We start from the raw sequence: 24,507 nt of genomic DNA on the forward strand, positions 1-24,507 counted from the left end.
CCTAACCAAGCGAGAATGTCCGTAACTAAGCATACTCAATAAATGAATATCCCAACATGCAACTCGTACCCATGTGCATATCAAATCATGAACAGTAATATAATGAATCTAAACGTGCAGCAAATCACATACTGGCAGAGCTAGTCAGCAGTGCCCAGCACCGGTCAACGGATAGTGATTAGGAGTGTCCACCTGATGGTCTACTTTAGGGCCATACAATAGTCTACCTCAACGTCATCGAACAGCCAACCCCTGCCCCACTGCTCGATAGCTCTAACCGTGTTAGAACGGGAGGTGCTATGGCACACACCAAGAGGGGGGGTGAATTGGTTATTTTAAAATTTTATTTAAACTTGAAAAACCTTTTGATACAAATTGAGATTTTAGGACTTAAAAACGTGAAGCATATAAAATGACAGATGTAAGTTTACAAAGATAAATATGTGAACCAAGTGAGGAAAAATGAAATGCTTGGAAAGATAAATAAATCAAGAAGCATAAGCACAAGAAACACAAGGATTTATAGTGGTTCGGCTTAACCCAAGCCTAATCCACTACCTTAGCTCCTCACTAAGGATTTTGCAAATAATTCACTAAAACCCCCTACTTAAACCAAGTAGGTCCTCTAGTCCAAGACTTGGAATTACAACCTCTTGCTTATACAAGCAAGCCCTCTAGCACCTATCTAGGAATTATAGCCCATTGCTTTAACGAGCAAGTCCTCTAGCACAAAGCTAGGAAAATAAAAGTGATACAAATGTAAACGAGATGCTAAGAGTTGGCACTCTTAGTTACAAGTTCTCTCACAAAGAAAACAAGACTTGAATGAATTAATACAAGTTAAAATCAAAGTCTTGAAGAGAGAAAAAATTGAAACCCAATCACTGTAAATACAAACGAGAGTAACAGTAAGCTCAAATTATTTCATTCCTGTCTATTAGCGTTCTCTTGATCATCCATGACTTGTATTTATAAGCTTCCCACAAGATTGAAGAGAAATGAAGCCGTTTGTTACCGTTGGAGAATGAGAAACTAGCCGTTGGAGATTGAAAAACTAGCCGTTGTAAGTTTCTGTGAAACACATAGTCGACAGATCAAATGGGTTAGTCAACTATTTCTTCAAATAAAACCAAACATAGTCGACAGACTGAAAGTGATAGTCAACTATTTCTAACACAAAAATTCCATAGTCGACAGATACATATGCACAGTCGACTATTGTAAAAATGTGAAGAGAATTTTGAATTTTATGAACAAAAATAGTCAACAGATGAAAAGCCATAGTCGACTATCCTTATGCATAGTCGACAGATTGAAGCCCACAGTCGACAGATGAGGAAGATTTTCAACAAAATAAAGCTTGAAAACATTACAAGAAAGTAAATGTCTTTATTTTGTTTAATTTATATTTTACCTTCCATTTACTTTAATACATAAATGTAAATAAGAAAGTACCCCCCATTTGGATTCAATAAAAATATCAAAAAAATCAAAATCCATAAGAATAAAAAAGTAGAATTTGGGTTTTAGTAGGAACTTAGGATTTTGCGATTTTACCACCTCCAAAATATACACTTTTCATTTCTTGAAAAATTCGTTAAAAATTATTTTATCACTAATGAATGTTAGCTATTGAATTATCGGGAGTTAGTTTTCTAAAAAAAAAAACATTTTCATATATGTCTCCTTATAAGGTACTAGTCTTCCAGACTTAAAAAAATATTGAAACGTTATCAAAACGAGTTTCAAAACATGATGCATGAACTAAAGGATTTTTCATACGATTAAGTTTCAAATCAAAACCTTTCATGCATGCTTCAAAATATGAAAGCTTATTCTGAAGAATGAGATTAACATAAATGATTTTTCATACTTAAGATTGGATTTTCATCAAACACATTTATGTTCAAGTTGGTCTTTTGCCTTAGAACAATTTTTGTTCTATGTTGACCAATGACTTCAAAACTAATTTGAAAATCATTTTAGGAGATTCTTTTAAGACTAAATACTTGACTTTGCAAATCTCCAACTAATATAGAAAATCATAAATCTTTTTGGATTTCATTTTAACAAAGCACTTGAAACTGATTTTTATTGAAAACCACCACCTTGATTCATGACTTAGGGATTTAATAAAATATGTTTTTCATCATCAAAACTAAGTATACAAAAGTAAAACAACAAACCGAACCATAAATAAACCCGAGAAAATCGGAAATAAACCCGCACGTCTAGGAATCTAGTCCCCAAGCTGGGTTCAACATCATTCCCAAGAGGAGTGGGGGCGGTATAAACCCCCGCAGGCACACAATAAATAAAACTCTAAAAGCCTCGGATTTAATTTAAATTAAAACAAATGAATGATAATTCAATAAATAATGCTAAGTGCCGAATTAGAGTAAGGGAGGGGATAAAATACGAGAAACCATAGGGTCTTTCACGGGAATTAAAGAACACGAGGAGAGGATTAGGAGCTTTCCTTTACACGACCGTTTCTTGCCTTTCTTGCACTCCTGCTGCGAAGTAAAACATTTAATAACGATTAATAAAATCGTGACTCATATTAATTAAATCTAACCGTGTAATAAAAATAATTTAGCCATCTAAAATCTCACGTAAGCACACTGTAAATAAAACCCTAATAAATCTTATATTTAATTTAAATTATATCACGCCAATAACATTCTCAATATATATAATTAATTATTATATAATAATAACAACTCACTAATATGCAACATCACTTCCTGCTTAGCTTATACACATAGGAAAGTATATATATCTTTTATTAATAGCATATGCACATATCTCCATTAACCTGTATACATGGCTGTGGTCAATTCTTTTCTTTTCTTTTATTTTAATTCCCTTACACTCACACACAGTGATTCTCACGCCATACACTGTGTTTATATATATATATATATATATATAACTTGGCACACTCATAGCAATACAAACTTTCACAGTCAAAATAATATACACTCACGCACACAGTGAGCCCACTCCTTGCACACAGTGCACTAGTGTATATATATACTTGCACACTAAATTAATACACGTAACATAGCATAATCACCCAAAATTAATAAAATCAAACTTATAATTAAATCATAACCGTACAAAATTATTTATTCACCTAGCTAATTAAAACTCAATTATACCGCATTTAAACCTGAATTTGCTCCCAAATTCCACCATTTTTCTCACTGTGTGCGAGCTTCATCTTCTTCAAATTTTCTTACTATTTTTTGCTGGCTCGGGACGCCTGAATCGGGCTTAAAAAGGATAAAAAATAAGTGGCTAGAAGACAGCCACGTGGCAGCAGCGGAGGCACCACCGCCTTAGGCGAAACGACTCCGTTTTGGGCGTCTTTGCTGATTAAAAATCAGCATTTTTCTCCATCGCGTGCGGGCAGAATCGAACCCGCGTCCAGCCCGGGGTCGCCCTCGCAGGCGACCAACTCGCACCCGCGCTCACCTTAAACATATATATGCCTTCCATTAAATTTAAAGTAACTTTCAATCACTTTCGTAAATCACGCTTCAGCACCCACTATTTCCGTTAATTACACAAACACCCTAGATTCCAATTTTCCTGTTATTACACTTACACCCTGACTTTTCAGAAATTTCACTAATTTAATTTATTTTATTATTTTCCTAAATACTCCCCAATAAATAATTATTTTCTTTAAACACTCAATAATCACCAAAATACAATTTAAATCATTATTTCCTTATTTCCATAAATACTCCCAAGTAATTTAATTAAATAACTAAATTTCCTATTTCCTCAAAACTACATAAATAAATATTTTTCTTTTAAATCCCCAAATATTCCATACTAGCTTCAAATACCATAATTAATATTCATTATTTATGTCCCAATTTTCAGGGTGTTACATGGACTATGTCCCTGGAATATTTAAACGTTCCAGATTCGATGAGGGACTCTAAGGGAAAGAAGGTAACTGAAGAATTAGATTAAATTACTGTCTGTAGCATGATTAACATATTTTTATTTATGTGCGAACCTATGTAATTTTGGATATGTTTAAGATGTTCAGGTATCACTTGATGATGTCCATGTAATATATTTTGTAGACATCTTGAACAATTTTATGATAAATAAAGTATTATGGTTGTGAACAATATCAGGTTCGATCTAGCTTCCGCATTTGAAATTTTAACACTTGTCTTAACTATTTAATATTGAGTTTGTTAAGCTGAGAAGGTAAAAATTAGGATTTTTGAGAATTTGTGTGATGTGTGACAACGATTGTGGTATGAAAAATTTTTATATTTCCAAAATCCTAAGTTATAACACGCCCGAAAAATTTGGGGTGTTACAGCCTTAAAATCCCTTGCCAGCCCCTTCCCTTTCCTACCGTAGTAATAAATGTGGGTGAGGCTCCTAAACTAGTAACCGCCTAGGGCTTTAAAACCCCTTGAGCCGACCCTGAGTAAGATAATATTGTATTAAGATAAAATTAAAATATTTTTTGCACTAAGATATGAAATAATCAAAACAAGATTAGAAAACATTCTAAGATTTTTATCGTATTATTTATTAAATTTTTTAAAATGCATTAAGGGACATGTGAGTCATCTTCTCTTATTCGAAAAATCCAAGATAAATTTATCTGGTGGGAGAGAGATAAATTTATTTGAACAATCCTAAATAAGAAGTCGCGTGACTATTTTTCAGTGGGTTGTCGTATAAATTTAACAAATATAATGAAAAATATTTTTGTCATGAATACTTTTCATATTTCACTTTTTTTAACACATCTTAGTTAACGAATACTATCTTAGTATATTATCTAACAATTAAGTCAATCTCAATGCCTAAGATAAAACCTAACAATCGTTACTGGAATAATTCGTAATAAATGACGTATCTATCTCTTGAAATTTGTGCTTTTATATAAATATATTATAAGTTAAAAAATAGTCATAATTGTGTCATATAAGTGGTCAAATTGTAACTCATGAGCCAATTTAGACAAATAGAGATATAGTGAAAGTCTGAGTTAAATCTATACCCAAATCTAAATATCTCGAGTCGATGTCTCTAAATAACTAATTTAGATGAAGGGTATTTTTATAATTTTAACAAAATATTTCCTTTATGATAAGAATTAATTTTATATCTAATGACCAAGGAGACTCGATGGCAAACATGGTCATAATGTTTAAAAAATAATCTCATTATTTTTAATTATTTCTTTGCCAACATGTTTGGATTGAGTTAATCTTTTGAATATATTCCCTAAGGCATCTCTAAATTGTTCCATTTACACCATGAATGACCTAAACCTGTCGTCTCAATTTTTGGTGCATAAGAGAAACATAATTCCATGAGTTTAAAAATACTTAATTTCTTAACAAAATAAACATGCACAGACCAAAAATAAAAAATCAATCTAATAGAGTACACATGAATAAGGGCTATGGGGACAAAAAGGTCGACAAAGTTCTTTGGTCTTAATCCAAACTTGTCCATTGTCATTACTCGCAAGTTGATACATGCACATGCTACCTATTTTAGTTTTTATCTAAATATATCGTATTTTAAAATATTTACTTAATTAAATGAATTATTTTATTGTTAAAAATAATATACAATAAATTTATTTTTTATATATAATAATATGAAATAAAAATATAAAATGAGATAAGTCAACTTAACTCAATTTTCTTTACACGTCAAAGTATTTAGTTAAATTCATTACAACATACAGATACAAAGTGTAATCAAAATAACAAAAAATTTGAATTATTATACGGAAAAAAATATAGTATGAGAAATTAAATTAATTTAAAATATAAATATAATAATATAATTAAAATAATAAAAAATTAAATAATTATATAAAAAGACATAAAAATTATAAAGTAAAAGTATAAATTCGGCCGACATAAAAGGAGTAGAAGTCACGGGCTTGAATTAGAGGGGTGAGTGGATGAAAGGAGTTTGAACAGTAGCTCTAAATGAATTGCAAAGAGTAGAAGTCACTCCGAGATATTTGTTAAGTGGGCCCATTGAAAGGCTGATATTTTTTTAATGTTATAATTATCTTAATTATTTTTATATTTTTTTTCTTACATATACTTTTTATTGGCAAAATTCATTTTTTTCTACACTTTGACTTTTTTTTTTGTGATTATCTTAATTTTGTTTTGTCTTGATTATATTTTAAAATTTATTTTTTAAGTTAATTTAATACTTATATTTTAACATTTTTTTTATGTCAATTTGAATTTTTCTTACTTCAATTATGTCTTTGTATTTATATTTTTAAGTTGATTTAAATGTATAAAAAAATAAAATAAAATAATAAAATATTCATTATATTCATTCACGTAAAAGTATAGAAATTAAATTAATTTAAAAATATAAATTTAATAGTTTAAATATATATTTAAAATAATAAAAAATTTAAATTACTATAAAAAAATCAAAATACAAAACTATGGAGTTCTAATCAAAATAATTCGCGACTTTTGTTAGCTATTTTATATTTTAAAATTAAATATATATATATATATATTCTATGGTTCCGATGAGTTCTCCTCTACAAAGCCAAGTTGTCTATAAATAGAAACCCGTCAACCCCAGCTGCTTCTGCAACTTCATAAATACATCTCAAAGAGAGAGAGAGAGAGAGAGAGATCTTCATCTTCATCTCCGTCTGCATCTTCATCTTCATAAACATCTCAGAGACAAAGGGAGAGAGAGAGAGAGAGATGGGTTCGTTAGAAGGAGGTAAAATGAAGGGACACGCAGTGTGTATTCCGTTCCCCGCGCAAGGGCACATCAACCCAATGTTGAAGCTGGCCAAGCTTCTGCATTCCAGAGGCTTCCACATCACCTTCGTCAACACCCACTTCAACCACCGCCGCCTCCTCCGCTCCCGAGGCCCCCGCTCCCTCGACGGCCTGCCGGACTTCCGCTTCGCAGCCATCCCCGACGGCCTGCCCCTCTCCGACACCGACGCCACCCAGGACATCCCCTCCCTCTTTGCCTCCATTCCCGTCCACAGCCTCCACCCTTTCCGCTGCTTGCTCTCCGACCTGGCCGCCTCCTCCGACGTCCCCCCCGTCTCCTGCATCGTCTCGGACGGCGTCATGAGCTTCACTCTCGATGCCGCCAAAGAATTCGGCATCCCTGAAGTGCTCTTCTGGACCCCCAGCGCCTGCGGCTTCCTCGGCTATACGCAGTACAAAGCCCTCCTCCAGAGAGCCCTCGTTCCTCTCAAAGGTAAACCATAATCACATCTCATGTATATATCATCATTTCCAAAAACTTAACCGATTCTCTGACAAATAAATCATCATATTATCTTGATTAAAAGTATGATTTCTTTGCTTATTTTTCTCTCTCTCCCTCTGCGTATTATTTATCAATGATGAAAATGATTCTCTCTCTCCCTCCCTCTCCCTCTCTCTCTCTCTCTCTCTCTCTCTCTCTCTCTCTCTCTCTATATATATATATATATATATATCTTGATATGCTTGCATATATATGTCAGATCCATACTGTACTGATACGGCTGATACAGAAGCAGCCATTCAATTTGTCCTCTTCTGTGCTGCATTATGCCATCAGCATCTGTTTCACAAGCATCTCACTAATCATTGCATTTGCTTGATTTTCTAATAATGAATCGATTAAACAAGCTCAACTGAACAGACTGGAGTTGCCTCACAAACGGGTATTTGGAGACGAAAATCGACTGGATGCCGGGGATGATGAAGAACGCCAGCTTGAAGGATATTCCGAGCCTCATCAGAACCACAGATCCTGACGACTTCATGATCAAATTCGTCGTCACTGAAACGGAGCGATCCTCCAAAGCCTCTGCCATCATCATCAACACGTTCGATTCTCTTGAAAGAGAGGCCATTGACGCTCTCTCCGCCATGTTTCCGGCCCCTGTTTTCACCATTGGCCCTCTCCACTTGATGCTCAATACCCATATAAAAGACAACCACCAACTCAAATCCATCAGTAAGTTAGTCACCTCTTTAGTTCATCTTATATATGATATCCATCGTGTATTGAAGGACACCTGAATCCAAAATGAGCCCTTAGACATGCATGGTAGATTGAGCAAAGAGGCGTAAATGAGTAGGATTCATCGTTCAATCACCTAGATCTCACCTTGAAACAGGATTCTCCCTTTTATACACATATAAGATAAGATAACAGAATGAATGCATTTCAATGTTTTCTCTTTGAAACAGGATCAAATCTATGGAAAGAAGACAGGGGATGCATGGAGTGGCTGGATTCGAAGGAGCCCAACTCGGTTGTGTACGTGAACTTCGGAAGCATCGCCGTGATGACGAGCCAACAACTCGTTGAGATGGCGTGGGGGCTGGCCAACAGCAAAAAAGACTTCCTTTGGATCATCCGGCCGGATCTCGTCACAGGAAACTCGGCCGTCCTGCCGCCTGAGTTCTTGGAGGAGACGAGAGGGAAGGGGAAGCTGGCAAGCTGGTGCCCGCAGGAGGAGGTGTTGAGCCACCGGTCCGTGGCCGGGTTCCTGACTCACAGTGGCTGGAACTCGACGCTGGAGAGCCTGGGCGCCAGCGTGCCGATGATCTGCTGGCCGTTCTTCGCCGAGCAGCCGACCAATTGCCGGTACAGCTGCGAGGAATGGGGGGTGGGGATGGAGATAGCGAGCGACGTGAAGAGAGAGGAGGTGGAGAGGGTGGTGAGGGAGTTGATGGACGGGGAGAAGGGAAAGGAGATGAAGAGGAAGGCCGCGGAGTGGAAGAAGAAGGCGGAGGCGGCAGTCGCGCCCGGCGGCTCGTCGGACGTCAACTTGGAGACGCTTTTTAGTAGAATGCAAGATCTCTCCTTTGATCCCTAAACAGACGTAACGTCAGATATTTTGAGATATATTTTTGTAATGTTTTTCAATAATTTTTATAATAATTAATCAAATGGGAGAAAATACCCATTTCATCTAAACATTTATTGCCCGAGTGTCAAAATTATAGTGGATAAATAATTTATATATTTGTTGATCTTTGATCATTTTATTTAAAAAATCAAGATTTTTGAGAATTTTATTGTGATATTACGACTAAAGTTTAAAAAATATATATAGATCAAAAGATTAAAATTTATAGGGTTCCGTAGCCTAGTCAATTTATTTACCTAATTATAATTCCTAATGAGAATTTTGTGTAATTTTGTCCATACAAATTATGTTATTGTTGCCAAAGTTTGTTTGTTATACATGTAGGATGTAGCCATGGGAATTGATGTCTCTTCTTTATTACTTTAAAAGTAGCATTGAAAGATAGAGAGAGAGAGAGAGAGAGAGAGAGAGAGTACCACTAAGTCAAATGGATTGCCGTGGCATTGGATGATGTGTTCCACTGGATGCACCTTCCTCCCCAACGAGGCCAGTGTCGTCAGCTCCAACCTCTACCGCCGGCCCCAACTCCATTGTGCACCATCTCATTGGCCACATCAGACGGGTGTATCTCACGCACAGTGAAGTGTATGATTGGAGGGCACATTTATGCCTTTTGCCTTCCAATACGCCAAACCTATATTTTTGTCAAGTAGTTTTTTGTGTGATTATTTAATTTTTTTTATTTTAATTATATTTTTAAATTCATATTTTAAAGTTAATTTAAGTTCTGTACTTTAATTTTTTTTTCTTATGATAATTTAAATTTTTTATTATTTCAATTATATTACTAAACTTGCATTTTCGAATCAATTTAATTCATGTATTTTGACATAAACAAAGTGTAATGTATATCTTGTAATTTTACTTTATTTTTTTTTACACATAAAAATTTATGAATTAAATTGATTAAAAAATATAATTAAAATAAAAAATTTGAATAATCATAAACAAAAAATAATGTCAAATTACAAGAGTTAAATTAGCTCAAAAATTAGGTTAGTAGTGTAATCAAAAGAACCAAAAATTTGGATGATCATACCAAAAAAAAAAAATCTAAAAATATAATGACAAAAATATAAAATTGGCCATTAAAAATATGCTTTAAAGTATAACAATAACCCTAAATTTTGTTATTTTGAACGCCTAGCACTCTCAATTTAAACTTTAACTCATTGTACCTCTTAACTATATAATTTTACAATAATTAGACATCACTATCTAGTCAATGAAAATACGTAGTCAATGAAAGTGAGCTCCACTGGTGGTGTCGCGTGTGCCAGACTATATTGCAAAAATTGATTTCTCCAAGAAGCGATTTAAATTGACATTTGGAGGTGGACGGTTGATGTTTAAAATTTGTAATATTTTGTTAAATAATTTGAAATATGTAATATTTTATTGATTTATTTTTAAAATAATAATATTTTTAAGAATTCCTATTGTGCGCTGTCAAACATTGATCAAATAGTTAGGTGCACGTCTTGTACGGTCACTTGTAGATAAAATTTAATTATGTTTATTAATAAATTTATATTGAATTTATTAATAAATATTAGTTTTGTGTTTCTTAATAAGATCTAAGATGGTGACAATGTTTTGGGTGGATCTAATCTTTATAGGTCTGGGCCCATGATTGAAGTATAACTTATATCACCATTTTTGACAGTCTAATATAGAAATCGTGGCATAAGCCCATTAATTATTTTCTTGAAAGAGAAATGGGTCTTATCCCATTTGCTTAAAAAATGAGAAGCCAAGCCCACTACTTCTTGCCCTAGCTATATCATATAAATTCCTTGTATTCTTTCCTTCTATCTTAGTGTGTGCCAGCTAAAATGCGCTCTCTCTCCCTCATATCGACACCGAATATCCCTCATATCACAACAAAAAATTAGAGTTTTAGTGACGAAAATTTTCGTTGCTAAAATATAAAAATTCATCGCTAAATTTTTTAGCGACGGGTGGCATTTTGCAATGGATTCAACGACGGGAAGTGGACCCGTCGTTGATTTTCATGCAATAAAAAAATAAACTGCGACAGGTTGTTTACCCGTCGTTGATCAGCTGTAAAATAAAAAAAATTAAACGTAAATAAAAATTAAAATTATTAATAATTTATATAAATAATTTTTTTTAAATTTTAAAAAAATAAAATAAAAAATTTATAATTTTAAAAGATAAAATAAAAATAAAATTTTTAAACGAAAATTAAAAATAAAATTATAAAAAATTACAATAAATAAAATTTTATTTATAAAAAAATTCATATTTAATTATTATTCAAAAATTTTATATTTTATATTTATTTAAAATAAAATTTATTTATAAATGAAATTAATGATAATTAACAATTTATTTTAATTAATTAAATAGAAATTAAAAATATATTATTTTTAAAAAATCAAAATTCATATTAATTATTAAAATAACAAAACTGAATTTGTAAGTCAAACTGATTAATTCATAAATATTCAGTTACAATCATCATCATTTTCTTCCTCATTATCAAAAAACTGATTACTAGATCCTGATTGAATCGATGGTCCAAGTTGCTGATAAGACGGGCCAGATTGTTGTAATATCATCATTTATCTATTCATCTGCTCCTGCCATACCATCATCTGTTGCTGCCACTGACACAGGTGCACATTCTCATTTTTCATATCTGTCGCCACGGTCCGAGCAGAATGCAACTCCTCGTCCATCCGAGACCGGGTGGAATGCAGCTGATTTTCTACCTCGACCACCTTGTTTTGAGCATAATGTAACTCCTCGTTCATCTGGGTGACCCTCAATCTCATTTGTTCTAATTTTGACGACAACCCATATGAACCACTACAACTACTATCGGATCCAACCAGGAAGGACTGCCTACCTTAAGAGCCAAGACCGTAGACATGACCCTTCTTGTTCCTACCAGAGACAGTTTGATAAAAAATCTGACATTTGTCGATTATAGGTGGAGAGGACGACTCACTACCGCGGGCTAATGCTTAAAGATGCCTCTGCACTTAATCTCTCGAACGCCTCATATATATATATATAAATATTAAAACATTGACGTGGTTAATTAATAAAAAAAATCATTAAATTATAATGTTAATTAAATTATAGAAAATATAATTACCGCGACGGTCTTTGATCTATTATCAACCACACTTCTTGTCCTTGATCATCCTTGTGAGTGTGGGTTCTCCTGAAAATCTCAAATTCATTGGACTCTCGGTCTAATTCATTTGCCTGCATGACAAATATATGAAATAAATAAAAAATAATATAAACCATTATATAAAATTTACATTTAATTAGTAGAAAAACTAATTACCATCCTTCTTTGACTCTTTGTGAAAGGAATAGATCTGCCTGTGTGGACTGACCCACCAGTCTCGAATGCGCGATTCTTTTTGTTTTGTTCTACTCTCTTCTTGTATTGATTTTCATCCCACTTGGCCTGCAATGCTCGCGGCATCATCGAATGCATCCACTCGCCCTTATTTGTACCTCTTTTAATTTTATTTAAATTATTTCTAAAACTTCTCCGACCAGATTTATTTCAAGTGATCCATATACGATCACTCTCATCAGGTTGCCACTTAAACTCCTTCTACAAGAAATTAAAAACAAATAAATATATATAAAATTTTAAATTGAAACTTTCTATAATTAAGAATTATAATTAAATTATAATTATGCTAAATTGGTCCAGCCACATCCGTCGTGTTAATTCAGGCACGTCATCCCAATGAAGCCAAGCTTTAGTGTACCGTCTCTTCCAAATCTTGGATTGTACATCTGGTGGGCCAATCTCAGGGAAAAAATTATAAAACCAATATTTATCAAGTAAGAAATTACATTTCTATGTAAAACAATCACAAATAATTAATTAAAAATAATATATATCAAATACACACTGATCACAGTTCTGATTGCAGGATAACTTTACTCAGTGATCAGCTCGGTCGGTATTAATTGGCTCAAATGGAGTCAGGTCAACATTCTGTACAGGAAAAGATGTCGAAGGATGTGCATGTGGTGTTGGCATAAATGAGTATGGGTATGGACCTCTTATGGGATGAAAAGTAGACCCAAAATAGGGGACAGAATGTGGTGCAGTCTCAGGTGGGTAGGATGTTGGTGAGACTGTAGTATAACCCATATGATATGGCATAGAGGAAAATGGTTATTGGAACTGAGGCATGGGAACAAAAGCATGTGGGTGCGATGGCTGAGGATATAAAGGAGTAGACGGAACAGCATGTGTGGAGACAGAAGAAGAAGACTGTGAATCAACACTACTAGGATCTGGGGAAGGTGTGTCCCTATAAGATCGACGTCTTCCTCTACCCCTACCCCTGCTTGATTCGGGAGATGAATGTCTTGACATCTGTTTTTGAGAATTACATGAAACATAAAAATACGGTAAAATGTACAAGGTCACAGACATTAAAAAATACAAAAGATATTATATCATAACATATATATATATATTGGAATTCACATGTATTCATAAATATATCAATCTTCTTTTACAAATTCATCACTATCTATGTCAACAGACAATAACTCTTCTTCGTCGTCTTCTGATATAGATTCTTCCTCTGCATCATCATCTTCTTCTTGCTGAACAATATTTGAAACATCTATTTCCTCGATTATCCCATCTAAATCTTGTAAACTACCTCTATGGTTATCATTTTGATCAATTTGCGGGAGTTCTAGTATTTCATTCTCCTAGAAAGGTTCTTCCATGTTAGTCTCGGGAGCCGTTATTGTTGGTCGTGCCTTTGTTTTAATAACAACCATCCAATCACGTTTATCACGGCAAGTGTCAGGGTACGACGCGTAATACACTTGTTCAGTTTGTTGAGCAAAAATGAAAGGATCATATTTCTTATACCTTCTTGACAATCGAACCTCGATAATACTATACTTTTTATTGATTTTGATTCCTCTAAGAATTGGATCGTACCATTCACATTTGAACATAACTACCCTTTTGATTAGTAAGCCTGCATATTCCAATTCAATAATATCTAAAAAAAAAATTGTAATAATAGGTCTCTGATGATCCAACCCCTGTCCTAGGCACGCAAACACCAAAATTTTTGGTAGATTTACTAGTACTCCATTCGACGGTATGAAATTTATATTCGTTCACAAAATACATTGACCAATACCGCACGTTTGGAGTCGGTCCCCATCCTATATTCTGAATTAATGGATTTGTAACAACTTGAGTATTTGAATTAACCTGAGAAAATATTTTAATCACGTAATGTATTTTTAAAATTCAATTAAAAAATAATCTAGTATGAAGTAACATACTTGATGATGGAACCACTTAGGAAAATATTTCTCGATTTCTTTGTCTATTTTTGCATCTATGATATTTGAAGATAGCTGACGCAATAAATTGGTGTATATGCTGAAAAATTTAAATGATATATCAATCATTTAATATGAACCAAGTATGAACTTATAAATATATTTATTTAAATTTTAATTCTTACTCGATATAAGGTTCGACCTCCAGAATATTCAACAAAACAAATAATTTGGCGGTTTCAAACTCTTTCCCATCCATCCACCTAATTTTCATTGCTCCTGCAGCACGGCCTAGATAATTGAACACGAAAATTTGTGGATATGAAGAATCTCCCCCCATCGTCATTTCGAGAGACTCTCGTTCTTCTTAATGGAACATTTGGTGTAAAATAATATGAACTAAATGTGGATGTCTCCTCAATTAAATATGCCACATATAGATCCTTCTACATGAGTTTTATTGCGAACCTTCTTCTTTAAAGTGTTGAGAAATCGAAATCATTCGAAAATTTCCTTAATATAAATTTTTTTTATTATCTTTAAAAATTAACGATTCAAATTATATCAGATGTACATTTCAAATGGATACATCCATCTGTATTGTACTGGTCCCCCATCTTTTCTTCATAAACTAAGTGCACTGGGAGATGCTCCATTGGGTTAAACCATCCGGGAAGAAATGCACGCTCTAATTTGCATAAAATGATGAGTATATTTTATTCCATGCTTCCCCGTTAGACGGGTATGACAAGACACCAGGCTCTCTCTGACTTTCATGATGCCATCTCATGCTCGCAGCTGTAACCGTAGAAGCATATATTCTCTGCAGTCTTGGTATGAGAGGCAAATACTATATTTTTTTATAAGAAATTTGTTTAAATTTTTCTTTTCCACTTCTTATAGGTTTAAACGAGAATGACCGCAAAACTTACAACTCATCTCGAATTCGTCATCCTTGTAATACAACATACACCCATTTGAACAACAATCAATCTTCTGATAACCGAGGCTAAGCTGCGAAACCAATTTCTTGGTATGATAAAAATCAATTGGCACACGATTACCAGTTGGCATTGTTTGCTGCATGATTTCATTATATCCACTTTCGGGAATGTTGTAATTAGACTTTATACTCAACATTCTAACTGCAGTAGAAAGTTCACTTTCTACTTCGCAGTTTGGATACTAATATTTTACTCTTGCTAATAAAATAGTTTTGATAATGACTATATGAAAATCAATCTCTATGGATTATATGAATGAGAAAACAAATTTGTAATATATGATTTTTGAAGCAAGGTATGAAATCCTATGGAAGAAATATTGAGTATGGTTGAGTGAGGTTTTGTTTCAAAATATACTTTTGATAATCTCAACTTGCTTTTAAAAGATCAAAATGAGGATTTATTAAGTTTTCAATGTTTTCAAATAGATAGTCGACTATGCTGATTTGATCTGTCGACTATTTAAGGGTTCTGTCGACTATTTTTCAGTCTGTCGACTATCATGTAAGGATAGTCGACTATAGCTTTTCATCTGTCGACTATTTTTGTTCTTAGAATTCAAAATTTTCTTTACATTTTTGCAATAGTCGACTATGCATATGTATCTGTCGACTATGGAATTTTTGTGTTATAAGATAGTCGACTATGCGTTTTTGTCTGTTGACTATGTTTTGTTTTATTTGTAAAAATAGTCAACTATGCATTTTCTTCTGTCGACTATATCTTTTACAGAAAGCTTCCAACGGCTAGTTTTTCAACTCCAACGGTCACAAACGGCTATATTTCTTTTCAATCTTTTGGGAAGCCTATAAATACAAGTCGTGGATCATCAAGAGAAGACTAATGGATGGGAACGAGTTGATCTAAAGAGTTCAAATCATTTTTACTTGAGCTTATAATATTTGCGCCTTCACTGTTGTATTTTCTCTCCAAGGCTTCATTGTTCTATCATTGTAAATTTATTATTAAGCCTTGTTTTCATTGTGAGAGAACTTGTAACTAAGAGTGTCAACTCTTAGCTTCTCTCTTTCATTTGTATCACTCTTATTTTCCTAGCTTTGTGCTAGAAGACTTGCTCGTTGAAGCAAGTGGCTGTAATTCCTAGCTAGGTGCTAGAAGGCTTGCTTGTATAAGCAAGAGGTTGTAATTCCTAGTCTTGGACTAGAGGACCTACTTGGTTTAAGTAGGGGTTTTAGTTGATGGTTTGAAAAATCCTTAGTGAAGAGCTAAAGTAGTGGATTAAGCTTGGATTAAGCCGAACCACTATAAATCCTTTGTGTTATTCTCTTGTGCTTGTGGTTTTATTTCATTTATTATTTCAAACAATTCAATAATCCTCACTTGCATTGAATTTTCAATTTAAAGGATTTCAAAGTTTTAAATCAAGTTTTTAAAATAATCAATTCACCCCCCTCTTGGTGTGTGTCATAGCATCTCTTGTTCTAACAGATACAATGGAGCTTGTGCAGTAGACAACATGTCATAAAATGCTTGTGCATTTTCATTCGGTGCTTCATCTATATTGTAAATCTGATAACCACTTCCAATACCATTCTCTTGCATTATATATGACGCATTTGATGGCCCAACCGCATCCATTACCATCTGTTCATAGGAATTAAACTGATCCCTAAAATTGTCTTCTCTACAATATTCATTTTGAACATCCGAATGAGGCACAACGGATACTTCCTCACCATGATGCATCCAATAATAATAACCTTTCATGAATCCATGTTTATAAATATCATTTTTCACCTCATTGACTGATTTAAACCTTAAACACTTGTATTTCATACAAGGGCACTTTAACTTTCTCTCTAATCTTATAAAACTTTTTGGGTAGACGCAAATTGAATGAACTCATCGACACCCTCATAAAATTTTCTAGTAATCCCACCCCTTCTTGTGTTACACCTATTATCAATTCACTTACGATGCGACGGAGTTTCCATTTTAAATTAAATAATATGTATAACGAAAAAAACTATCCTGAAAATTCACAAAACCATCATTTAGTATTACAGACCAACATAATTTATAATTGCACTTTCAGACATACACTATTTTTAAATTTTTTACCAAGTAACAAAAGTTTAACCAAATAATAACATTATATTTGTTTGTCATAATTTTAAAATCGTATTAAATAAATAACTAACCCGACAACAATATTATTGACATTCAACTGTTATATTTAAACATATTATTTATCATTAAACTAATCATTTTTTACAATCAAACTAGACTAGACCACAAGTTTTTATTTATTTTAATTATGTATTATTGTATAATTTTGTTAAGGTTAGTCTTCATTAAACCTAAAGTTAAACCCAGTTTAAATCTTGAAATCCACCCATTATTATTAAAAAATTAAAAAACATATATTTAATATTTTTAATTTATAATATATAATTAATTAAATTAAAAAATTAAATTCTTTTAATTTCTAATAAGAGATTTAATAAAAAATTAAGTTAAAAAATTAGGCTATATTCTTAACAACTAAACTAATACACAATTTTTTTTGTGAATATTTATTTTAATTAAAATTAAAATCAAAATATAAAAATTAATTAAGAAAATATTGATTTGGCCCTAAACAAATTAAGTAACAACCAAATTTATAGTAATAATATTAATAACTTAATAAAAATTTAATAAAAATTATTTTACAAATTTAAATTTTATTCCAAATTTACAATTAACCAAACCCCAAGTGTAAACTAAAGCCCCCGCCACACCACATTTAAAACCCTAATTGTAATTATTATTAATTTAATTAAAATTATATATTATTATCTAATTTTATTAAGATTATACATTTAAAACCCCCATTGTGCAAAATGTTTTTATTTTTACCTACTAAAATTATTTAACTATATTATTAATATTAATAAGATGAAAGTTTATAATTAATACTAAATATAAAATTAAAATTTTATTTAAAACTTATTAATAATTTACTATTAGAACACTCCTCCGCCCACTGAACCCCTAATCGGCCCCATTTTATTATTTAATTATAATTTTTTAATAATTTAAATTAAATTTATAATTTAAATTTAACATTAATTAAACCCATATATCTTATATATCCCAAAACATGAGACATGTAAAAAAAATTATATAACTCTTCAAACTTTGTCATTAATTTTTGGCATCGCAATTCATTAGCATTTGAAAATGTTGAGTATGAGATAAATTAATTTGATACCTCATAATCCTCATAGTCAACATGCTAAACATAAATGCAACTCCACACTTAATGCCAAATATAAATTAATTTATGAATTTTGTGCAAGCAATTGCAATTACAGTGGGATCAGCATGGAATATTTCATGTTTGATTTCAGTGCTTGTCGTACCAATGGCTAGAGCATTGAATTGAATGATCACATCACAAATTAAATCATTTTTCAATTACAAATTAAATCACATCATAAATTTTAAATTAAAACATTCAAGAATCCACCTCATTTAATGTTTTTATTTTAATTCTAATGTTTAATGTTTTGATTTCTCTTTAATTCTAACTAGTTCTCGACCCATGCGATACACGGGATACAATATTCAACAAATATATATATATATAAAATAATAGTTTAAAATATAAAATGCACATTACCGTAAATTTAATATACTACATGAATTAGTAAAGAAACAACAATTTTATTTCATTATGATTAAAGTAAATTTTGGAAGACTTCTTTGTATACAACATTTGTCCTTTGTAGTGGATCCAGTTATATAAAGATACATTCTACAACAAAAAAAGATAAAAAAAAAATATTAAAGACAGATAAACAAAATTAAAAGATCATACTCCAAATCTTCAAGAACAATATCAATATACTTTGTAGTGGATCCGGAAGATGACTGAGTTCTAACTTTGTCCTTCTAGACGACTTCACCTATCATATCTTTAAATATGAGATAAACATGGACAAAACAAAAATGAAAATGTATTATAATTGTGGAATAGTGCGTCTCACCAAAAAGAGATGCAAGCAAACAGTAAAGAATAATTTTAAAAAAATAAACTAAAAAATTGATTTAAATTAACTGGGAAAAGAGACAAAACAATGTAGTAAAAAATTGATCGAAAAAAGAGGTAGAAAAAGATTAACTTAAAAAAGGGGGCCAAACACACACTAAATAGATAAGTGTTTTTGGACTGTGGACTTGACATAATTTCGGCAAAAGGCTTGATCCTATATATATTAATAGGAAATGATTGATCTTTAACCTCAATCACTTGAGTGGTCCTCACGAAACTTAACACGTACATATGTGTGGTAGTCTTGAACATCATAGTATTATGATCAACTTCGAAATTTTTCATTATGTACAACTTGTGCTCTTCAATTTTATCTGCAAAGTAACGCATCAAGTTTTTCGCGATTATTGCATGCATTCGTGTCCCCTACATAACATGATAAATGACACATTACACATATTATATATTGGCAAAAACAACAAAAGTGCATGGTACAAAAAATAGCGTTTTTCAAACTTACATATTTGTCAGACAATACTAAAGCAATATTATTAACCTCATTCTGGTTATGATAACTGTAAACTTCCCACTTTCGGATGACTCGTATCTTGAACACCCAATTTGCCTGAGTGTTGTCAACATATCTCAGCATATGTAGTATTTGAGTTATGGCAAATACTGTGTCTCAATTTTAGTTTGTAGAGAAATCGATTGAATGAAGAATATTTATCTGCTGTATTCCTAAATATTTATATGTTATATTCAGATGCCATTTAGGGAGCAGATAATTTTTTTTGTTTGACAAACAGGTTCCAAAGATGTTTCACTCGTTTGGAAGGGTAATTTTATCTACTGTTTAATGTGTAAGATATGTTTTTTTATTTCTTAATTCCTAAATATTTATCTATTATATTTAATAAATTGAATAACTTGTTTTTTTTATGCATTGGAACTGTTATATTCAATAAATTGAATAATTCATTTTTTGGTGCATTGAAACTTGTGGTATTTAATAAGTTTAATATATTATAATTGAATATTTTATTTTTTGGTGCGTTGGAATTTGCACAAAAAAATATTTATCTGTTGTATTCCTAAATATCTATCTATTGTATTCAATAAATTAAATAAATCATAATTGAATAATTTATTTTTTGGTACCTGTATTCAATAAATTGAATGTAAGATATTGAATTAATATTGAAATCATCATCAATCATATTTATTTGTTGTTTAATGTGTAAGATATATTTTTTTATTTTTTAATTCCTAAATATTTATATGTTATATTTAGATGCCAGAAGGAGCTTGAAAGTTTTTTTGTTTGACAAACAGGTGCCAAAGACATTCCACTCGTTTGGAGGGATAATTTTATCTGTTGTTTAATGTGTAAGATATATTTTTTTTTTAATTGCTAAATATTTATTTGTTGTATTCAATAAATTGAATAATTTAGTTTTTAATGCATTAAAACTGCTATATTCAATAAATTGAGTAATTCATTTTTTGATGCATTGAAACTTGTTGTATTTAATAAGTTGAATAAATTATTATTGAATAATTTATTTTTTGGTGCATTGGAACCTGCACCAACAAATATTTATCTGTTGTATTCAATAAATTAAATAATTTATTTTTTGATGTATTGAAATTGTTGTATTTAATAAATTAAATAAATCATAATTAAATAATTATATATTTTATTCAATTACTATATGCTGTATTTAGATGCCATAAAGAGCTTGAAATTTTTTTTGTTTGACAAACATGTTCCAAAGACGTTCCACTCGTTTGGAGGGGTAATTTTATATGCTGTTTAATGTGTAAGATATATTTTTTTATTTAATAATTCATTTTTTGATACATTGAAATTTATTGTATTTAATAAGTTTAAATAAATTATTTTTTGATGCATTAAAATTGCTATATTCAATAAATTGAATAATTCAATTTTTGGTGCATTGAAACTTGTTGTATTTAATAAGTTGAATAAAATATTATTGAATAATTTATTTTTTAGTGCATTTAAATAAGTTATATTTAATAAATTGAATAATTAATTTTTTAGTTTAGTGCATTGAAACTTGTTGTATTTGATAAATTGAATAAAATATTATTAAATAATTTTTTTTGGTTCATTGAAACCTGCTATATTCAATAAACTTGCTACATTGAAACTTGTTGAATAATTAATATGAGCAGAGTAATAGCTTGGGAAAAAAATAAATAAATCAGCATAGTTTAGGCGAAAAATTGGGCAAGTCAACTCTTAGCAATGACTATCCTACTTTTATATATATAAAGATTTGCCCAATTAATATTGATTAAATTTTCAGGCTTAATCAATGACTTAAAAACTAAACAAAATCACCTAATATACATATATTATTAAAAAATAAAACTCCTATTCTTATTATTCATTCTATGTGTCAAAAGAATGAAATTAAAAATAAAAAAAATCATTTTTAACTTAGAAACAAAAAAAATTCCCAGACGAAATTTTACTCAAAAAATTTAATTTTTTTAAATTTGTTTAAAATCATTATAAAATTTATATCTATTTTTAGATTGAATAATTATTTTTGATATTAAAAATAATAATTACAAAAAACTCTTATATTTTTTTATTTATAATTTTATTTTCTATTTAAAATATCATATACCTATTTTAATTCATTTCTCATCTTCCTTATAATCTAAAATCTAACGTATAAAAGGCATAGAGAGAAGAAACTCTTATTTTTCCTGTGTTAAAACTCTTACTAATTTATACGTTAAAATTGTAGGCGCCCTTAACCAGGGACCCATAACAAGATGACATAAATGCTCAAAACCCATTAAAACATTACACATCCTCCTTGATATTGACAACGGAAGCCACGCTCATACATTTTTACTCATAAACAAATATATTTGGGTCCACATACCCACCTTATTAGAGTTCACAACCCACCATATCCCCTCAGAGGTACAATCTAAAATATAAACAAGTATAATTTAACATTACACACCACAAAACACCCCCAAGGACCTTTGATTGAGATGGCTCTGTACACACTGCTACCCCATGGATCCTGTTTCACTTGGCTCGCCCTTTACTTTAATCTTACCCTTACCTGGAATGATGCAAGCAAATATGAGCCACAAGGCCCAGCAAGTATAATTGGAAGAAAGTGAGCATAAGAGTCATGGGTATCAAGAAGCAAAAGAGACACACTACAAGGAAAAGGGGTATTGCCGGCGAAATTTTCCCGGCGGTTTTAACAACCGTCGGGAAAACACGATAATCCCCGGCGGTTTAAGGACCGCCGGTGATATTGAACCATCCCCGGCAGTTTCTAAAAACCGCCGGCAATGTTGACACATTACCGGCGGTTTTATAAACCGCCAGTAATTGTGACCCATTACCGGCGGTTTATAAAACCGCCGGTAATTTTTGCACATCCCCGCGGTTTTAAAACCGCCGGGGATATACGATTTATATACTCCCCCGCCCTCGCCCAAATTAATCTTCCCCTCACCCGGCCCCTTCTCTTGCAAAGTCTCCCCCTGTAAACCCTAACCCTCTCTCGCCGCTGATTCGCTGCCTCCCTTACCATCGATCACTCTCAGTCGCTGTCGGCCTCGCTCGCGCACTCTCAGTCGCTCTCGGCCTCTCTCGCTTACTCTCAGTCACTCTCGGCCTTGCGAGTCACGTTGTCTCTCTGGCCCAGTCGCTGCCTCTCTTTGAATCATCAGGTATGTCTCTGTCTCTCTCGCCCTCTTTGAATCGAATTTTTAAAATTTCAATTCAATTAAATTCTATTTTATGCGTACAAATTTGATTACATCATCAAATCACATTATAATCTAACAAATAATTAATTAAACTGAAACTTGAAAGTGAATATGCTATGCAACTTGTGATCCCTCTGTGAATATTGTAGTCAATGGCAGGATTTTGGGGATATTTTTTATATACAATAATTCAATAACGTGTGATCCCTCTGTGAATATGATCGAGCAAGTCACGTAATGGTCACTGACTCACTGTTTTAGACATCAATTTGTTACTATGTGTCAATTAAGTTTGTTAGCAATGTCAATCTACAAAGCCAGTTATTAGTAGCATGCCTCTACTCTTAATTACCAGGAAGTAGTAAAGATTAAGTCACTTCACATAGTTTTTTATTGATTGTTCACCACCGTTAATATGTCTTCTTGATCACCACCGTTACTATGTGTCAAAAATACCGCCTGGGGTGGACCCAGAACAGTGGAAGGTTCTTGTGGAGTATTGGGGATGTGAGCAAGCACAGGTATGTATGATTTATGTATGGTAGATATATCAAATGAATTCTCTATACCTAGTTCTAATATCATATTACAAGTAGGAACGTAGTGCGACAAATCGTGCCAATCGAGATAAGCAAAAGATGGGTCACACCAGCGGTAGGCGATCACATCCTCAGGTTAGACACCAGGTAAGAATAGAATGGATATTAGTTATATATATTTATTGATAATTTAATTAGTAATGCTTAAACTTTAAACAGTTAATATATTTCATGTCTTATATATGTTTTTAGATGACTATTGAAAGTGGAGATGAGCCAGATAGAATCAATCTTTTTAAAAAGACACACACCAAAAAGAGCGGAGAGATAGTAGACTCTACATCTTCATATATAATCATATGTATTTCTAAAATTTGAAAGTTGTAGATATATTTTATTTCTTTTACTTGTCAATTTATGTAACTAACTTGTGAAATGTTTCTTGAGGAACAAATGGATGAAAGATTGTCACAAATACCTGTTGATGAACAAACCCCAGATTCGCTAGAGGATGTCTTTACTCAAATACTAGGCAAAGATGGGCATGGCAGGGTAAGGATGGGAGGACTTGGAACATGCCCAACTAAGGTTAGACAAAGACAACAGTATCAGGTGCCCCAAGAGCAGTATGACCAAATGTGTGCGCAAATTACTGCCGAGCTAGAAGAAAAATTTTAAGTTCAAATCCAAAGTCAAGTTCAAATGCAAGTTCGTGCAATACTTGAGGCAATGGGACATACACCACCAGCTCCGGACAATACAACACAACCGAGACAGGTATGTTGTTCCATTAGTGCATTTCGTGATTTAAAATTACATGTTTACTATATATATTAACTAAATTATTTTGAAATATAGTCATCCTCATATGCTAGTGCTTCTGCCGCACATACAAGCACACCATCACCCGAAGTTGAATGCGCT

The 24,507-nt window shown here is 32.1% G+C and overlaps 1 protein-coding gene across 8 annotated transcripts in view; it reads left to right on the top strand.

Annotated features, from left to right (window-relative positions):
• The window catches only part of LOC127801906 (7-deoxyloganetin glucosyltransferase-like), a 128,223-nt gene that overhangs the window by 68,493 nt on the left and 35,223 nt on the right, over positions 1-24,507 (top strand). Inside the window, exons 1-3 of one of the 8 annotated variants that reach the window (XM_052337429.1) lie at positions 6,608-7,266; positions 7,699-8,016; positions 8,253-8,985. The exons of 4 other annotated variants lie outside the window; for them this stretch is intronic. In XM_052337429.1, the coding sequence (XP_052193389.1) occupies positions 6,753-7,266; positions 7,699-8,016; positions 8,253-8,884 (1,464 nt within the window). In that variant the 5' untranslated portion in view covers positions 6,608-6,752 and the 3' untranslated portion in view covers positions 8,885-8,985. Of the gene's footprint in view, positions 1-6,607; positions 7,267-7,698; positions 8,017-8,252; positions 8,986-24,507 lie in introns of those variants that run through there. 3 more of the 8 variants (XM_052337428.1, XM_052337431.1, XM_052337433.1) reach the window with 3 other exon arrangements.

The sequence above is a fragment of the Diospyros lotus genome, chromosome 5 (genome assembly GCF_014633365.1).
Source record: "Diospyros lotus cultivar Yz01 chromosome 5, ASM1463336v1, whole genome shotgun sequence".
NCBI classification, from domain to species: Eukaryota; Viridiplantae; Streptophyta; class Magnoliopsida; order Ericales; family Ebenaceae; genus Diospyros; species Diospyros lotus.